This window comes from Schistocerca americana, chromosome 2 (genome assembly GCF_021461395.2).
Source record: "Schistocerca americana isolate TAMUIC-IGC-003095 chromosome 2, iqSchAmer2.1, whole genome shotgun sequence".
Lineage (NCBI taxonomy): Eukaryota > Metazoa > Arthropoda > Insecta > Orthoptera > Acrididae > Schistocerca > Schistocerca americana.
In genome coordinates, this window is record NC_060120.1 from 643,506,305 (window position 1) to 643,521,213 (window position 14,909).

At 37.7% G+C, this 14,909-nt stretch overlaps 1 protein-coding gene across 1 annotated transcript in view; it reads left to right on the top strand.

Annotated features, from left to right (window-relative positions):
- The first annotated feature begins 10,174 nt into the window (after positions 1–10,174).
- Positions 10,175–14,909, top strand: part of LOC124596199 (39S ribosomal protein L18, mitochondrial) — a 38,657-nt gene continuing 33,922 nt past the window's right edge. The window contains exon 1 of the mRNA XM_047135244.1: positions 10,175–10,388. Within this exon, the coding sequence (XP_046991200.1) occupies positions 10,204–10,388 (185 nt within the window). The 5' untranslated portion in view covers positions 10,175–10,203. The remainder of the gene's footprint in view (positions 10,389–14,909) is intronic.

Genomic DNA, 14,909 nt, shown 5'->3' on the forward strand with positions numbered 1-14,909 from the left:
TCGGTAGCTCCGTGAGGCTATTTGCAGATGACACGGTTGTCTACAAGAAAGTAGCAACATCAGAAGACTCGTACGTACTCCAGGAGGACCTGCAGAGGATTAATGCATGGTGCGACAGCTGGCAGCTTTCCCTAAACGTAGATAAATGTAATATAATGCGCATACATAGGGGCAGAAATCCATTCCAGTACGATTATGCCATAGGTGGTAAATCATTGGAAGCGGTAACGACCGTAAAATACTTAGGAGTTACTATCCGGAGCGATCTGAAGTGGAATGATCACATAAAACAAATAGTGGGAAAAGCAGGCGCCAGGTTGAGATTCATAGGAAGAATTCTAAGAAAATGTGACTCATCGACGAAAGAAGTAGCTTACAAAACGCTTGTTCGTCCGATTCTTGAGTATTGCTCATCAGTATGGGATCCTTACCAGGTTGGATTAATAGAAGAGATAGACATGATCCAGCGAAAAGCAGCGCGATTCGTCATGGGGACATTTAGTCAGCGCGAGAGCGTTACGGAGATGCTGAACAAGCTCCAGTGGCGGACACTTCAAGAAAGGCGTTATGCAATACGGAGAGGTTTATTATCGAAATTACGAGAGAGCACATTCCGGGAAGAGATGGGCAACATATTACTACCGCCCACATATATCTCGCGTAATGATCACAACGAAAAGATCCGAGAAATTAGAGCAAATACGGAGACTTACAAGCAGTCGTTCTTTCCACGCACAATTCGTGAATGGAACAGGGAAGGGGGGATCAGATAGTGGTACAATAAGTACCCTCCGCCACACACCGTAAGGTGGCTCGTGGAGTATAGATGTAGATGTAGAAGTTTTTTATATTTATATCACCTGCATTAGACAACTTCACATCACAAATAGAGATTTGTTTAAATGCTTCACCAGTTCTGCTGTATGCTCATCCCATTTCAATTTATTAATTTATTATCAAGCTGCAGTCTGAAGAATTTAACATTGTCAACTTCCACCACCTGTATATCAGATATTTACTGGCAAGAAACCTCTTTCAAGTTCTAAACAGCATAAAGTGTGCTTTTCGAAGTTTAGTGACAGAGAATTTTCTTTGAATGCTTTATTAATATCCATGTAAATTTCATTAACTTATCTTTGTAAGACCCTACTTGATTTGCTATTTCTCCCAGTGTTTGTATCTTCTGCAAACAAATCAGTCTTGGAATCTATTGCTGTTACAGATGAAAATACAAGAAAAAGTAAGTGCACAAAGATGAAGCCTTATGGGTCGTCACATGTAGTAAGGCTCCAGTTGGATGATGTCTGATAGCTTACTGCATGTCTCTTTCGTATTGACTCTCTTTGTTTCCTGTCAGAGATATCAGATTTGAGCCATTTTGCAGCCTTTCCTGTTACACTGCAATATTATAATTTACTGGAAAGGATATTGTAATTTACCCAGTCAAATGACTTTGACAGATAACAAAATATGCCACTAGCCTGTAATTTATTGTGCAATGAGTTAAGTATGTTCTTGTTGTACATGTAAATAGCCTTTCAATACCAAAATTCTTTAGAAATTCGAACTGTGACTGACAATATAATATTCGTTGTCACATGGTTAAGTAGGTGGTTGCATAAAGGGCAGTCAAATGAAAACGCAACAGCTGGAAAAAAGGTAAGTAAACTCTTTATTGATTCAGAAGTAAATGCCATAACTGTTAATTCGTTTATGCTAGTATGAGACAAGATGGTTTATGCCTTCATAGAAAAATGTTTTTGGTTGCCTCCTGAAACCAGCATCCATAGAGTCATCTAAAGCAAATCGACAATTAATGTCTTTCTTCTGGACTCCAAAAATATGGAAAACACGTGAGAAGAGTGGTTCATAACTACTTCGCAAAAACTGAAGTGTGCCAACAAGTCCAAACGCCCAGCAATGTTGATGGACAGCATCATTCTGTTGCGAGATAATGTGCGCCGACAACAAATTAAATACGTGCATTAGTGTATCGTTTAGTCTTGCCATTAAAGGTTTGACTTTTCTTTGCGTATTTTTTTAGAAAACACGAAAAGATCGTAACTTCGCGAAGTCGCGCTTAGGCTTAAATTTTGTAAACGTGTTTGTTTCTTGTTTCACGGTAATTTAACTAGTTTCTCGGTAACAAATAAGTAAACTACCGTAAATAGCGTATAACTTCATTGTTTTTATACAGATTTCAGAAAAACAGCGTAACTTTATATCAGAAACTTGCCTATATACATTTGTTTTATAGGCCTAATTCTCGTAACGTTTTTGGAGAATCAAAGTTAAAGTATCTCGTTTAATTGTCCTTTTTTTCATTCCATCGAGTGAAATATATAATAAATAGCGTATACCTTCATTGTTTTAATACAGATCTCAGAAAAACAGCGGAATTTTAAATCAGAAACTTGCTTATATACATTCGTGAATAGGCTTAATTCTTGTAACGTCTTTTTTGATTTTCGGTAATTTAACTGATTTATTCTATCTAAAGTATTATTTTTGCCATGAGTGAGAAGTGCCTGACATGCCGTAGAATTGTTAGTTCCGGGGTTTGGTGTGATGGATGCAGTAGTTTTTTTCACTGGGGGGACTGCAGTGGCGTGGGTGTTGGGAAAGTGGATCAGGCTCATCAGTGGTTATGTAGGATTTGCAGCAGAGATAGGAAGATAGTGGAACGGGAGGGGAAAATTGCTGCCCTTCAGGCTGAGCTAGATCAGGCTAGGGAAGATCTGGACAGGTTAAGGAGGGAGAAGGGCAAAGAGAGGTGGGAAGTGGCAACAGGTAGCAGAAGGAACAGACCTAGAACTAAGTCTGACAGTTTTGTGGTGAATGTCAAAAATAAGTTTGACCTGTTGCTTCAGTTAGAAACTGATGAGCCTCAAGCAGAGGTAGGTGTAGACAGGACACAACAAACTTTCAATAGGAAATTGAAAAAGAATGTAGGAAAGTCATTGAAAAGGAAGAAAGTTTTGTTGTTAGGCAGTTCTCATGCCAGAGGTGTAGGCCAACTTCTGCAGGAGGAATTAGGACCAGAATACCAGGTCACAAATTTTTTCAAACCAAGTGCTAGTCTGGATCAGGTGACAGAGGATTTAGGTTCACTCTGTAAAGGATTTACCAGGGAAGACACCGTGGTTATTGTGGGAGGGCCAGGGAACAGCATCGACAGAGATCCTGGGTACAGTATAGAGTGTGACCTGGTAAAGATTGCGTCGGCATCGAGACACACCAATGTTGAATTTGTATCTGTCCTGAGACGCCATGACCGGCCTCATTTGAACTCTTCTGTTGGGAGAGTTAATTTGGCGTTGGAACGGCTGCTTGGGTCAGGTGCGGGGGCTCATATTGGTGTGGTTCCTGTTGATGATCTCAGTAGGTGGGACTATACCAGGCACGGCCTACATCTCAACAGGAAAGGGAAGGGGAAACTGGCTGGGGTAATAGCAGGAAATTTAAGGGGGGGAGGCACTGCCATGAATGGTAAAATACCAGAGGTTACAGGTGTTGGAGCAGCACCTTTTTTAGGATAGGTAAGACAGAAAGACGTCAAGTTCTACGAGAGGTCAGGATTGAAACAAATCTTCAGTTTAGGAAAGAAATTAAACAGCACAATTCTAGCACATTGGATCACCAATCACAGCTATCAATTATAAATTTTCACCAATCACCAGAAATTTTATCTCCACCAAGTTGTATCTCAGTCCTAGGTAACTGCATTGATGAATTAAAGTCACCCAACCCAGTTGACATAATCTGCCTCTCTGAACACCGTGTGACCACTGGTATAGGAACTAGGACTAAGCACAATGAGAAACTCAGACAGGAGAGTACTGCAAATGTTAGAATAAGGAAAGGTTCTCAGAAAAGTATAATTAAAAATAATGTAAGTATATTTCATCAAAATATTGGGAGTTTAAAGAATAAAGTAGATGAGCTTCTGGTTTGTTTAGAAGATTTAGAAGCTGAGAATGAAATAGATGTACTATGCCTGTCTGAGCATCACATTGTTACTGATATGGATAAGGTAAATGTAAGTGGATATAAGCTCTCTGCACATGTAATGAAAGAAAATATGGAGAAAGGAGGAGTTGCCATATTTGTCAAAAGTTATCATTGTGCAAAAAGTATAGAAACAAAAAAGTTTTGTGTAGAGAAACATATAGAAGCATGTGCCTGTGAGCTTAAATTAAATAAAGGCACATTTATAATTGTAACTGTATATAGGTCCCCATCAGGAAATTTTCATCTATTTCTGAAAAATTTGGACTCCTTGTTGTGCTATCTGTCAGACAGGGGGAAGCAAAATATTATTTGTGGGGACTTCAATGTAGATTCTCTGAAAGAGGGTAATAGGAAAAATGACCTTGAAGTATTACTCGGTTCTTTCAATTTGACACCCGTTATTGATTTTCCTACTCGGGTGGTAAAGGATAGCAGCTCACTGATAGATAACTTCTTTATAGACCAAGATAAGTTTAACCAGATAAATGCTCAGCCTGTTGAGAATGGTCTTTCTGATCATGGTGCACAGCTAATTACAATATATGACATAGCTCCATTCATCAATACTAAACAGTCCTCCAAAGTAGTACGTTCAGTCAACGATTTAACAATTGCAAATTTCAGGGAAAGCCTACAGCAGATAGACTGGGATGAGGTGTACCATGAACCTGATGCCAATTTAAAATATAATTTATTTCATGACATTTTTGTAAATGCATTTGAAAACTGCTTCCCCAAGAAAATAGTTAAATATACTCGTAAGAAACCTTGTAACAAACCATGGCTTACTAAGGGTATAAAAATATCTTGTAACCGGAAAAGGGAAATGTATCTGACAGCAAGAAAGAGTAGTGACCCGGAAACTATCAAAAATTATAAAAACTACTGTGTTATATTAAGAAAAGTTATTAAAAAATCCAGGAGTATGTGTATCATGTCTGAAATCAGCAACTCTGATAATAAAATTAAAACAATTTGGAATATTATTAAAAGAGAAACAGGTCAACCAAGAGCAGAGGAAGACAGTATTACCATCAAATTGAATGAAAACTTTACGAACAAAAAGTCAGAAGTTGAAAATATTTTTAATAATCATTTTCTAAATGTTGTGGATATAGTAGGATCCAGGTGTTCATTAGAAGATGCTAGGCTGTTAATGGAAGAGGCCATACCTATGCAATTTGATACAATTGAAATCTCACCCACTTCTCCCTCTGAAATTAGGAAAATAATAAACTTGCTTAAAAGCAAAAACTCACATGGAATTGATGGCATTTCCAGCAAAATACTAAAAGCTTGTTCTCAACAGATAAGTAAGATTCTCAGCCACCTGTGTAATAGCTATCTGGAACAGGGCATTTTCCCTGATAGACTGAAATATGCTATTGTTATACCTTTGCATAAAAAGGGGGATAGATCTGATGTCAACAATTACCGTCCAATCTCCCTTCTAACAGCTTTATCCAAAATTTTTGAGAAAGTAATGTATTCAAGAATAGCTTCACATATCTGTAAAAATGAAGTACTAACAAAATGTCAGTTTGGTTTCCAGAAAGGTTTTTCAACAGAAAATGCCATATATGCTTTCACCAGTCAAATTTTGAATGATCTGAATAACCGAACACCTCCCATTGGGATTTTTTGTGATGTCTCAAAGGCTTTTGATTGTGTAAATCATGAAATTCTGCTAGACAAGCTCAAGTATTGTGGCATGAGTGGGACAGTGCACAAATGGTTTAATTCGTACCTAACTGGAAGAGTGCAGAAAGTTGAAATAAGTAGTTCTCGTAACATGCAAAGATCAGCACATTCCTCAAACTGGGGAACTATCAAGAATGGGGTTCCACAAGGGTCAGTCTTGGGTCCTTTGTTGTTCTTATTATATATTAATGACTTGCCATTCTATATTCATGAAGAGGCAAAGTTAGTTCTCTTTGCTGATGATACAAGTATAGTAATCACGCCTGACAAACAAGAATTAACTGATGAATTTGTCAATACTGTCATTCAGAAAATTACTAAGTGGTTCCTTGTAAACGGACTCTCACAGAATTTTGATAAGACACAGTACATACAGTTCCGTACAGTGAATGGTATGACGCCATTAATAAATATAGACCTTAATCAGAAGCATATAGCTAAGGTAGAATATTCCAAATTTTTAGGTGTGTCCATTGATGAGAGATTAAATTGGAAGAAACACATTGATGATCTGCTGAAACGTTTGAGTTCAGCTACTTATGCAATAAGGGTCATTGCAAATTTTGGTGATAAACATCTTAGTAAATTAGCTTACTACGCCTATTTTCACTCATTGCTTTCATATGGCATCATATTTTGGGGTAATTCATCACTGAGGAATAAAGTATTTATTGCACAAAAGCGTGTAATCAGAATAATAGCTGGAATCCACCCAAGATCATCCTGCAGACATTTATTTAAGGATCTAGGGATATTCACAGTAGCTTCTCAGTATATATATTCTCTTATGAAATTTGTTATTAACAACCAAACCCAATTCAAAAGTAATAGCAGTGTGCATAACTACAATACTAGGAGAAAGGATGATCTTCACTATTCAAGATTAAATCTAACTTTGGCACAGAAAGGGGTGAATTATACTGGCACTAAAGTCTTTGGTCACTTACCAAATAGTATCAAAAGTCTGACAGATAACCAACAAGTATTTAAGAAGAAATTAAAAGAATTTCTGAATGACAACTCCTTCTACTCCATAGAGGAATTTTTAGATATAAATTAAGGAAAAAAAAGAAAAAAATATTTAAAAAAATAAAAAAATTAAAAAAAATAAAGTTGTTATATTAACTTAAGTATGTTGTTAAATTAACCTAATTATGTCATGTATTGGAAAATTTGACTCGTTCCACATCATTACGAAATATCGTATTCATGATCCATGGAACTAGTATTAATCTAATCTAATCTCCAACATGTTACCTCAGATGTTTCGACTATTCTGGAGAAGTTTTGCTCAGAAGCCTATACACATCCTCCAACAGCCCCAGTCTCTCCCCATGCAATTTCCATATTTTTGGACCACTGAAAAAACACATTTGAGGCCACTGATCTCTTTCAGATGAAAAGGGCATGCCTGGGAACAATCATGGCCCTGTAGGTAACTGCAAATATTTTTGCATGAAGGCATTGGTCATCTTGTCTCACAGTGAAATAAATGTATTAACAGTTATGGCGATAACTTTTGAAATAATAAAAAGTTTGCTAACATTTCTCCATCTTTCCTGTTTTCATTCTTATTTGACATTGTCGGGGGGGGGGGGGGGGAGGGGGGGAGGTCCACAATCGATCGATTTCAAACATGCATGGATAACAATCCTGTGTCAAGTCTGAAAATTTTCTTTATTAATTACTGGCTTCACATCAGTCTGAAATGTCCAGTGTGCGATGCATAATGAGTGTCACACAGTGCAAAACATTTTAGGTTGATCTGAAGATGACTCAGCAATGGACCAAAACCAGTAATCAACAAAGAAAATTTGTGATCTTGACATATGATTTTTATCCACACATGTTTCTCATTTTCATTTGGCTGTCCCTTATGTATTAACTTTTCTAGAATTTTCGAGAATGCTAGCAAAAGTAAAATTGGACAAAAATTTGACACTATTTATTTTCCCCTTTCTTAAACAAAGGCTTAACTTCATCATATTCCAACCATTCAGGAAATTTTCATATTCATGTATTTGTATGTTTATCTTTGGGAGTATAATACAGTGAAGTTTTCATGTGTGAGTAATGTAGGGCCTAACTGTTTGTACAGTTTAGTATGATGGAATCTCTTCATGATATCTGTAACCTATATGTGTGACATAACAACTATTTCTTTTCCAAATAAGAGGTATGTATTTTACAACAACTAAGGGAAAGACGAAAAACAAATAAAACTTACGATCAAAAATAATTGGTCATAACCATGGAGGTAAAATTCTACCTCCATGGTCATAACACACGCCACCAAAGTCGCATGATCGATTTACAATCGCACGTTCGATATGTATCGTTTGGAACCCACGACTTCGACAGGCAATTATTCTTGGACATTAGCATTGTTTTTGCTAAATGAGTGTTATTTTCTCAGTTTTTAAATTTTTCATCTATTAAACATATAAATTACAAGTTAGCCGTGTCTATCCTATTTTGCGAGACTGATTTGCTATTTTCATTGACTGTAGTTGGCAACACTGTAAGAAATGTGTGTTCAAATGTTTCGCGGCGTTGGAGTGTTTGTTATTTGTTTATAATTGGTGCTAGAGCTAGGGGAAGGAGAAGGCAAGTACTAAGTAGAGAATCTGATTAACATAGTTGTTACATAGGTTAGTGTTTACGGATATCAATACAGGGTGCGACAAGCATTCATTGAGTGCATCACAAATGCGTGATCTGCAGTGGTGACAAGATTTAGGCTGTAGGAGAGTAAAGAAGTCTTCATCAAGCGTGTTGTTGTTCTTTAATGTGTACACATCGTCGCTTAATCCACAGTGATTCACCATTCAGTGTACCTCTTTTCACATTTGTTAACCATACGATTTTAATAGGAATTCATATAATTCATACTGACGGTAGTACGGCTAACAATTGCACCAAACTGGGGTTCTAACATTAACCGTAATATTCACGTGTACAGTAACTCATGTTTGGTTTCTTCTCTGATATTTGTCAAGGAACACCATTATTATGTTAAAGTAGACAATGATAGCTGTTGTATCACTGATGAGATCTACATGTAGATTTGTAGTTAGTGGTTTATTCACCCGCAGGTTAGTTTAGAGTGATACTAGAAATTTCTGGTACTCAGGTGGTGCTTCACATCGCTTGTTTTAACGGCACGACAGAAATATGTATTGGGGAATGGGCATGAAATAGCTATTTTTGTGATAAAAAATTGGTTTTTCCACGATGTGTTTGAAATAACAAAACTGTTTCACCAGTATGTAACGTGCCTGTAGTGATTGTAGCTGAGGTGTGAAAAAATTGATCTTTGAGCCCTTTGCTATCTACCTGCTTACAGTTCCCATAGGCTGTCTGCTACCTGCAACATTATACTTTGATTAAAATAACATTATGATTGACATTTATGTTATTCGAGGGGTAATGGTTATGTGCCATGCTATCATGGTTCATTCTTGAGTGCCGCCTGCAGCATGTGTTGCCTTGTTTAGGTGTAGCTGCCTGCTCTCCCCCTTTGTCTCCACTTAAATTTTTCAATCACAGAGTTATCTTTTTAGCAATAATTTGGTTCCCAAATGTGCTGCTATTTAATCCCAAATTTATGATTTCATTCTTGGTGGTGATGCATACACGAAAAAAATTTGGATTTAGTTATTACTAAAAAACTACAAATCAGACAAATTTGAACAACTGCACCAATTTGAGGCAGTCTTTAACATCCCAGTTAAACTCGTAAAATTATTAAAGACCTGTCTGTCTGTGTATAATGATGTATGGCAACATTAACATGAATGAGTGTGAAGAAGTGTCCTATGATTACGATACAATTACAGAAAATTTAAATCCCAAATTTAATTTCCTCTCTAACTATATATAAGTAGAACTGTTTTAGAGCAATTGATCAGTTGGGCTATTGGAAATACGGAAGCGTCCGATCCCACCCGTCTGCTTTTACCCATGACGTCACAAATATGGCGGAAACAAAAACGCACACACACACTTTCCACAAGAAGCCTAATGACACTAACGGGACAAGCGCGGGAAATGGGGTGTTTTGGGTGGGGGGCAAACTAAATATAAACAAATTTAGACGCCTTGCGTAGCTACAACGTGTAAGTGAAGACAGCCATGCATGAATACCCACCCACCTCCCCAGGGGTCGCAACCCCTGCAACCCATAGAAGATAAAGATGCTTCAGCAGCTGATTAGTGTTTTTTGTCTTTTTTTAAAAAAAATCTCACGAGTTAGAACGAACAGATCAGAAAAGTAAATAAAATAAGATAAAACGGAACTGGAGACAGCCACACTCAAACCAAACTCCGCGCCGCCATGACGTCACACACGACAACACCCTTACGTCACGGGTCAAAGCCGACGCGTTGGATCGGACGCTTCTGTCGACCCGGGCTATGTATCATTTGCATGACACTAGTCATTAACAATTTTATGGTGTGTGGACAATGTTGTTTTTATGATGTTTCAGAATGATACAAACAGCAAAAGTATGTCGACATATTAGACAATATTGCAGTAAAGCAGACCAGATCAACAACAATGAGATAACTTCCATGTTTTATAACAGGAATCCTCGTAATCTGGAACGATTACGAATTGCATACAAACCAAGAGGGTATGGTCTTGAAGCTCCAGGAAGAGAATACTGGCACAGGTCTGTGTTATTCAGCGTTGCTTGCATTGTACAACTTTTTCACTGATTTAGAACCTAAAAAAAATATATATAAAATATAAAAAAATATATATATATAATGTAGACTGGCAATGGCAAGGAAAGCGTTTCTGAAGAAGAGAAACTTGTTAACATCGAGTATAGATTTAAGTGTCAGAAAGCCGTTTCTGAAAGTATTTGTATGGAGTGTAGCCATGTATGGAAGTGAAACATGGACGATAAATAGTTTGGACAAGAAGAGAATAGAAGCTTTCGAAATGTGGTGCTACAGAAGAATGCTGAAGATTGGATGGGTAGATCACATAACTAATGAGGACGTATTGAATAGAATTGGGGAGAAGAGAAGTTTGTGGCACAACTTGACTAGAAGAAAGGACCGGTTGGTAGGACATTTTCTGTGGCAGCAAGGAATCACAAATTTAGCATTGGAGGGCAGCGTGGAGGGTAAAAATCGTAGAGGGCGACCATGAGATGAATACACTAAACAGATTGAGAAAGATGTAGGTTGCAGTAAGAACTGGGAGATGAAGAAGCTTTCACAGGATAGAGTAGCATGGAGAGCTGCATCAAACCAGTCTCAGGACTGAAGACCACAACAACAACATAGAACCTAATGACAATCACTTGTGAAACCAGTCTCATTTATGATACAAGTTAAATAATAAGAGTATGTTGTACAAATTGTGTTGTTGTTTCTGTAGATGAACGAAAAATGACGAACTCATACAGTGCATTTTCAGTTTACTTCTTCCCCTAAAAATTTGTCTTCACCTATTCTGTTAACTAATAATATAATTGTGATGAATCATTCCATCATTGCATAAACGTATTCAGAGTTGGATAGATAATTCATGCCTACCAGCTGAATTTTACCAAAAAAAACTATCAACAGCACTTTATTTTGTGTAATTAATTGCCGTTTAACACATCCTTGATAAAATTAATTTTTGGCTATCATAGACTTATTTTGAGAGCAAATGTCAGCTGCCTTTTTAAAATAATGTATTAATTCAAATACAGCAGAGTCAAGCATTAACTCTTAACTGGTATCATGATGTCTGTCAGACTCCAGAAGTTTACTATTGAATTGTATGATACTGTATTAACTTATTAGCCATTTATTGATCTCAGCTAACTGCAACATGTAACATAAGTATTATTAGTAATCAAGAAGAAAATACAGAAAATATTCAAGTGATGAACCGAAAAAGCAGATTATCAAAAATCTAGAAATTAAACTTTTAATTACTAGTCCTATTCTGCACCTACCTTTCATAAACAACCAAGAAACAGAAACAAAACTGCTGGAAAATTTCAATTGTAAATTTACATTTTCAAGTCACAGTGTAGGCATTATATAAGTTCTACATCCTGGTGTCAGTCACACACAATCTTGAATGCCTACTTAGCCAGTTTTCTTGGCAGGTACATACAAACTTTATATAGATTGTGGTAAGTACAAACAGTACATTTGAAGAGTAACACTGCTGATGGTTTGTAGTAAATCTCTTAAAAGTGTTTGATACTGTGGCAGTTGGTTCTTACTTTTCCCTTTCTTCCCTATCATCAGTGTTCTCAAACCAAAAAGCCATTGAAATGAACAAAAACTTTTTTTTACAGTACTTTGAAAAATGTTATGTCTGCTTCCACCCACTGAGGAAAGCTTGGGCTACCTATGAATTCAGTGCCAAATTAAGAGATTGCTGTGAAGCTTATTAAAGCTTTCAGCTCAAGAACAGCAAATATCATGCACAAGAGATATGAGAGTACTTTTATTTTACCGATTTTTACTGTGTGATCTATGCAGAATCTTGTCGAAAATCTCGTGAGTGAAAAGTAAACCCCATATTTGTTCAACATCTGGATTGTTACTGAAGGCATTAATCCTAAAGTCACAGATCAGAAATCTGCAACAGAGTGCTGTGTTATGTTGTCTTTTTCTGATATTAGTTGATGGTTGTGCTTTTTTCCATTTGGAGTAGTTTCCATTCACGGCGATGTAAGTGACTTACACTTAGATCATCTTCACCTGTTTGCATGTCCTACGTTCCATCGTTGTTCTTTCTGTTTTGAGTTCGTCTCACCATCGCTATCTGTCTCAAAATCTGGATCAGTATTACTGTCATCCAAAAGATCATTCATCATTTCTTCCAGGGAAGTTTTGAAGTTTGCTTCATTTACTCTCAGAACCCGTTGAGAATAATAAGTCTGTTTGGACTGTTTTGAATGACTATGAGAGGGACCTGGTAGAGGCTCTCTATTGTGCAAATTGATGATACACTGCCACGAAAAACTGTAATACAGGGCTATTACAAATGATTGAAGCGATTTCATAAATTCACAGTAGCTCCATTCATTGACATATGGCCACGACACACTACAGATACGTAGAAAAACTCAAAGTTTTGTTCGGCTGAAGCCGCACTTCAGGTTTCTGCCGCCAGAGCGCTCGAGAGCGCAGTGAGACAAAATGGCGACAGGAGCCGAGAAAGCGTATGTCGTGCTTGAAATGCACTCGCATCAGTCAGTCATAACAGTGCAACGACACTTCAGGATGAAATTCAGCAAAGATCCACCAACTGCTAACTCCATTCGGCGATGGTATGCGCAGTTTAAAGCTTCTGGATGCCTCTGTAAGGGGAAATCAACGGGTCGGCCTGCAGTGAGCAAAGAAACAGTTGAACGCGTGCGGGCAAGTTTCATGCGTTGCCCGCGGAAGTCGACGAATAAAGCAAGCAGGGAGCTAAACGTACCACAGCCGACAGTTTGGAAAATCTTACGGAAAAGGCTAAAGCAGAAGCCTTACCGTTTACAATTGCTACAAGCCCTGACACCCGATGACGAAGTCAAACGCTTTGAATTTCCGTCGCGGTTACAACAGCTCATGGAAGAGGATGCGTTCAGTGCGAAACTTGTTTTCAATGATGAAGCAACATTTTTTCTTAATGGTGAAGTGAACAGACACAATGTGCGAATCTGGGCAGTAGAGAATCCGCACGCATTCGTGCAGCAAATTCGCAATTCACCAAAAGTTAACATGTTTTGTGCAATCTCATGGTTTAAAGTTTACGGCCCCTTTTTCTTCTGCGAAAAAAACGTTACAGGACACGTGTATCTGGACATGCTGGAAAATTGGCTCATGCCACAACTGGAGACCAACAGCGCCGACTTCGTATTTCAACAGGATGGTGCTCCACCGCACTTCCATCATGATGTTCGGCATTTCCTAAACAGGAGATTGGAAAACTGATGGATCGGTCGTGGTGGAGATCATGATCAGCAATTCATGTCATGGCCTCCACGCTCTCCCGACTTAACCCCATGCGATTTCTTTCTGTGGGGTTATGTGAAAGATTCAGTGTTTAAACCTCCTCTACCAAGAAACGTGCCAGAACTGCGAGCTCGCATCAACGATGCTTTCGAACTCATTGATGGGGACATGCTGCGCCGAGTGTGGGAGGAACTTGATTATCGGCTTGATGTCTGTCGAATCACTAAAGGGGCACATATCGAATATTTGTGAATGCCTAAAAAAACTTTTTGAGTTTTTGTATGTGTGTGCAAAACATTGTGAAAATATCTCAAATAATAAAGTTGTTGTAGAGCTGTGAAATCGCTTCAATCATTTGTAATAACGCTGTATATTATACCATAATTATTGTAATAAATACAAAAAGTTTAGAAATGCATCTTGATGAAAAATAATCACACAACTGGTAGCATAAATCTGCCAGACTTTGCGCTTTTACTAAAGGTATAACAGTGTGACCAGCACCCAACATTTGCAGCGGGAAGCCAGCACTCCATCTGAAAGGTACGTGGGGGAGAAAATGCAAAACTGTGTCAGAATGGTAGGGGATGGCCACCAGGAAGATACAGCCCTCCAACATGTGTATGATACCAGTTAAAGGTTAAAGAAGAGCTTAAACCTCATTCCTGACCATTTTCACTCTCATAATGCTCTTGGCTTGCTCTGTAAATTTGTGTATAACTTTAATTTTACCAAACAGTGCAGTGGCTGACTTCGTTGCTTTGAGTTAAATTTTTGTGTTAGATATTTTTGTGTACCATGGATCACATAAGTGTGTAATCATATTGAGACACTACTGTTTGTTTACCTTGCAGCTTAATGCATTGTCTGCAGGAGGATCGAAGAAGTGTACCGTGTATGTCTGGAGACTACACTTCTAATGTTTTCCTTGTGGATATTTGTGTGGCTGCTGTCATATCATTTGGTCATTTAATAATTAATTATATGCCAATATTTTTCTCTCTGCATTACTACTATACCTGTCATTGCATTCCTGAGGATACAGTTAGGGATAGCTTAAAATTCATACTTATCTTTTTCTTTGCACCAGTCTCCTCCTTTTATGTAGTGTGATTATATTTGTGTTGGTGCACAAAATTCATATTTCCAGACACATTGTTTGCATGTAGTCCTTTTTTTCTGGTGCTGCCATCACAAATTCTTTTTGGTTTTGTCAGTGTGATAAATGCAGT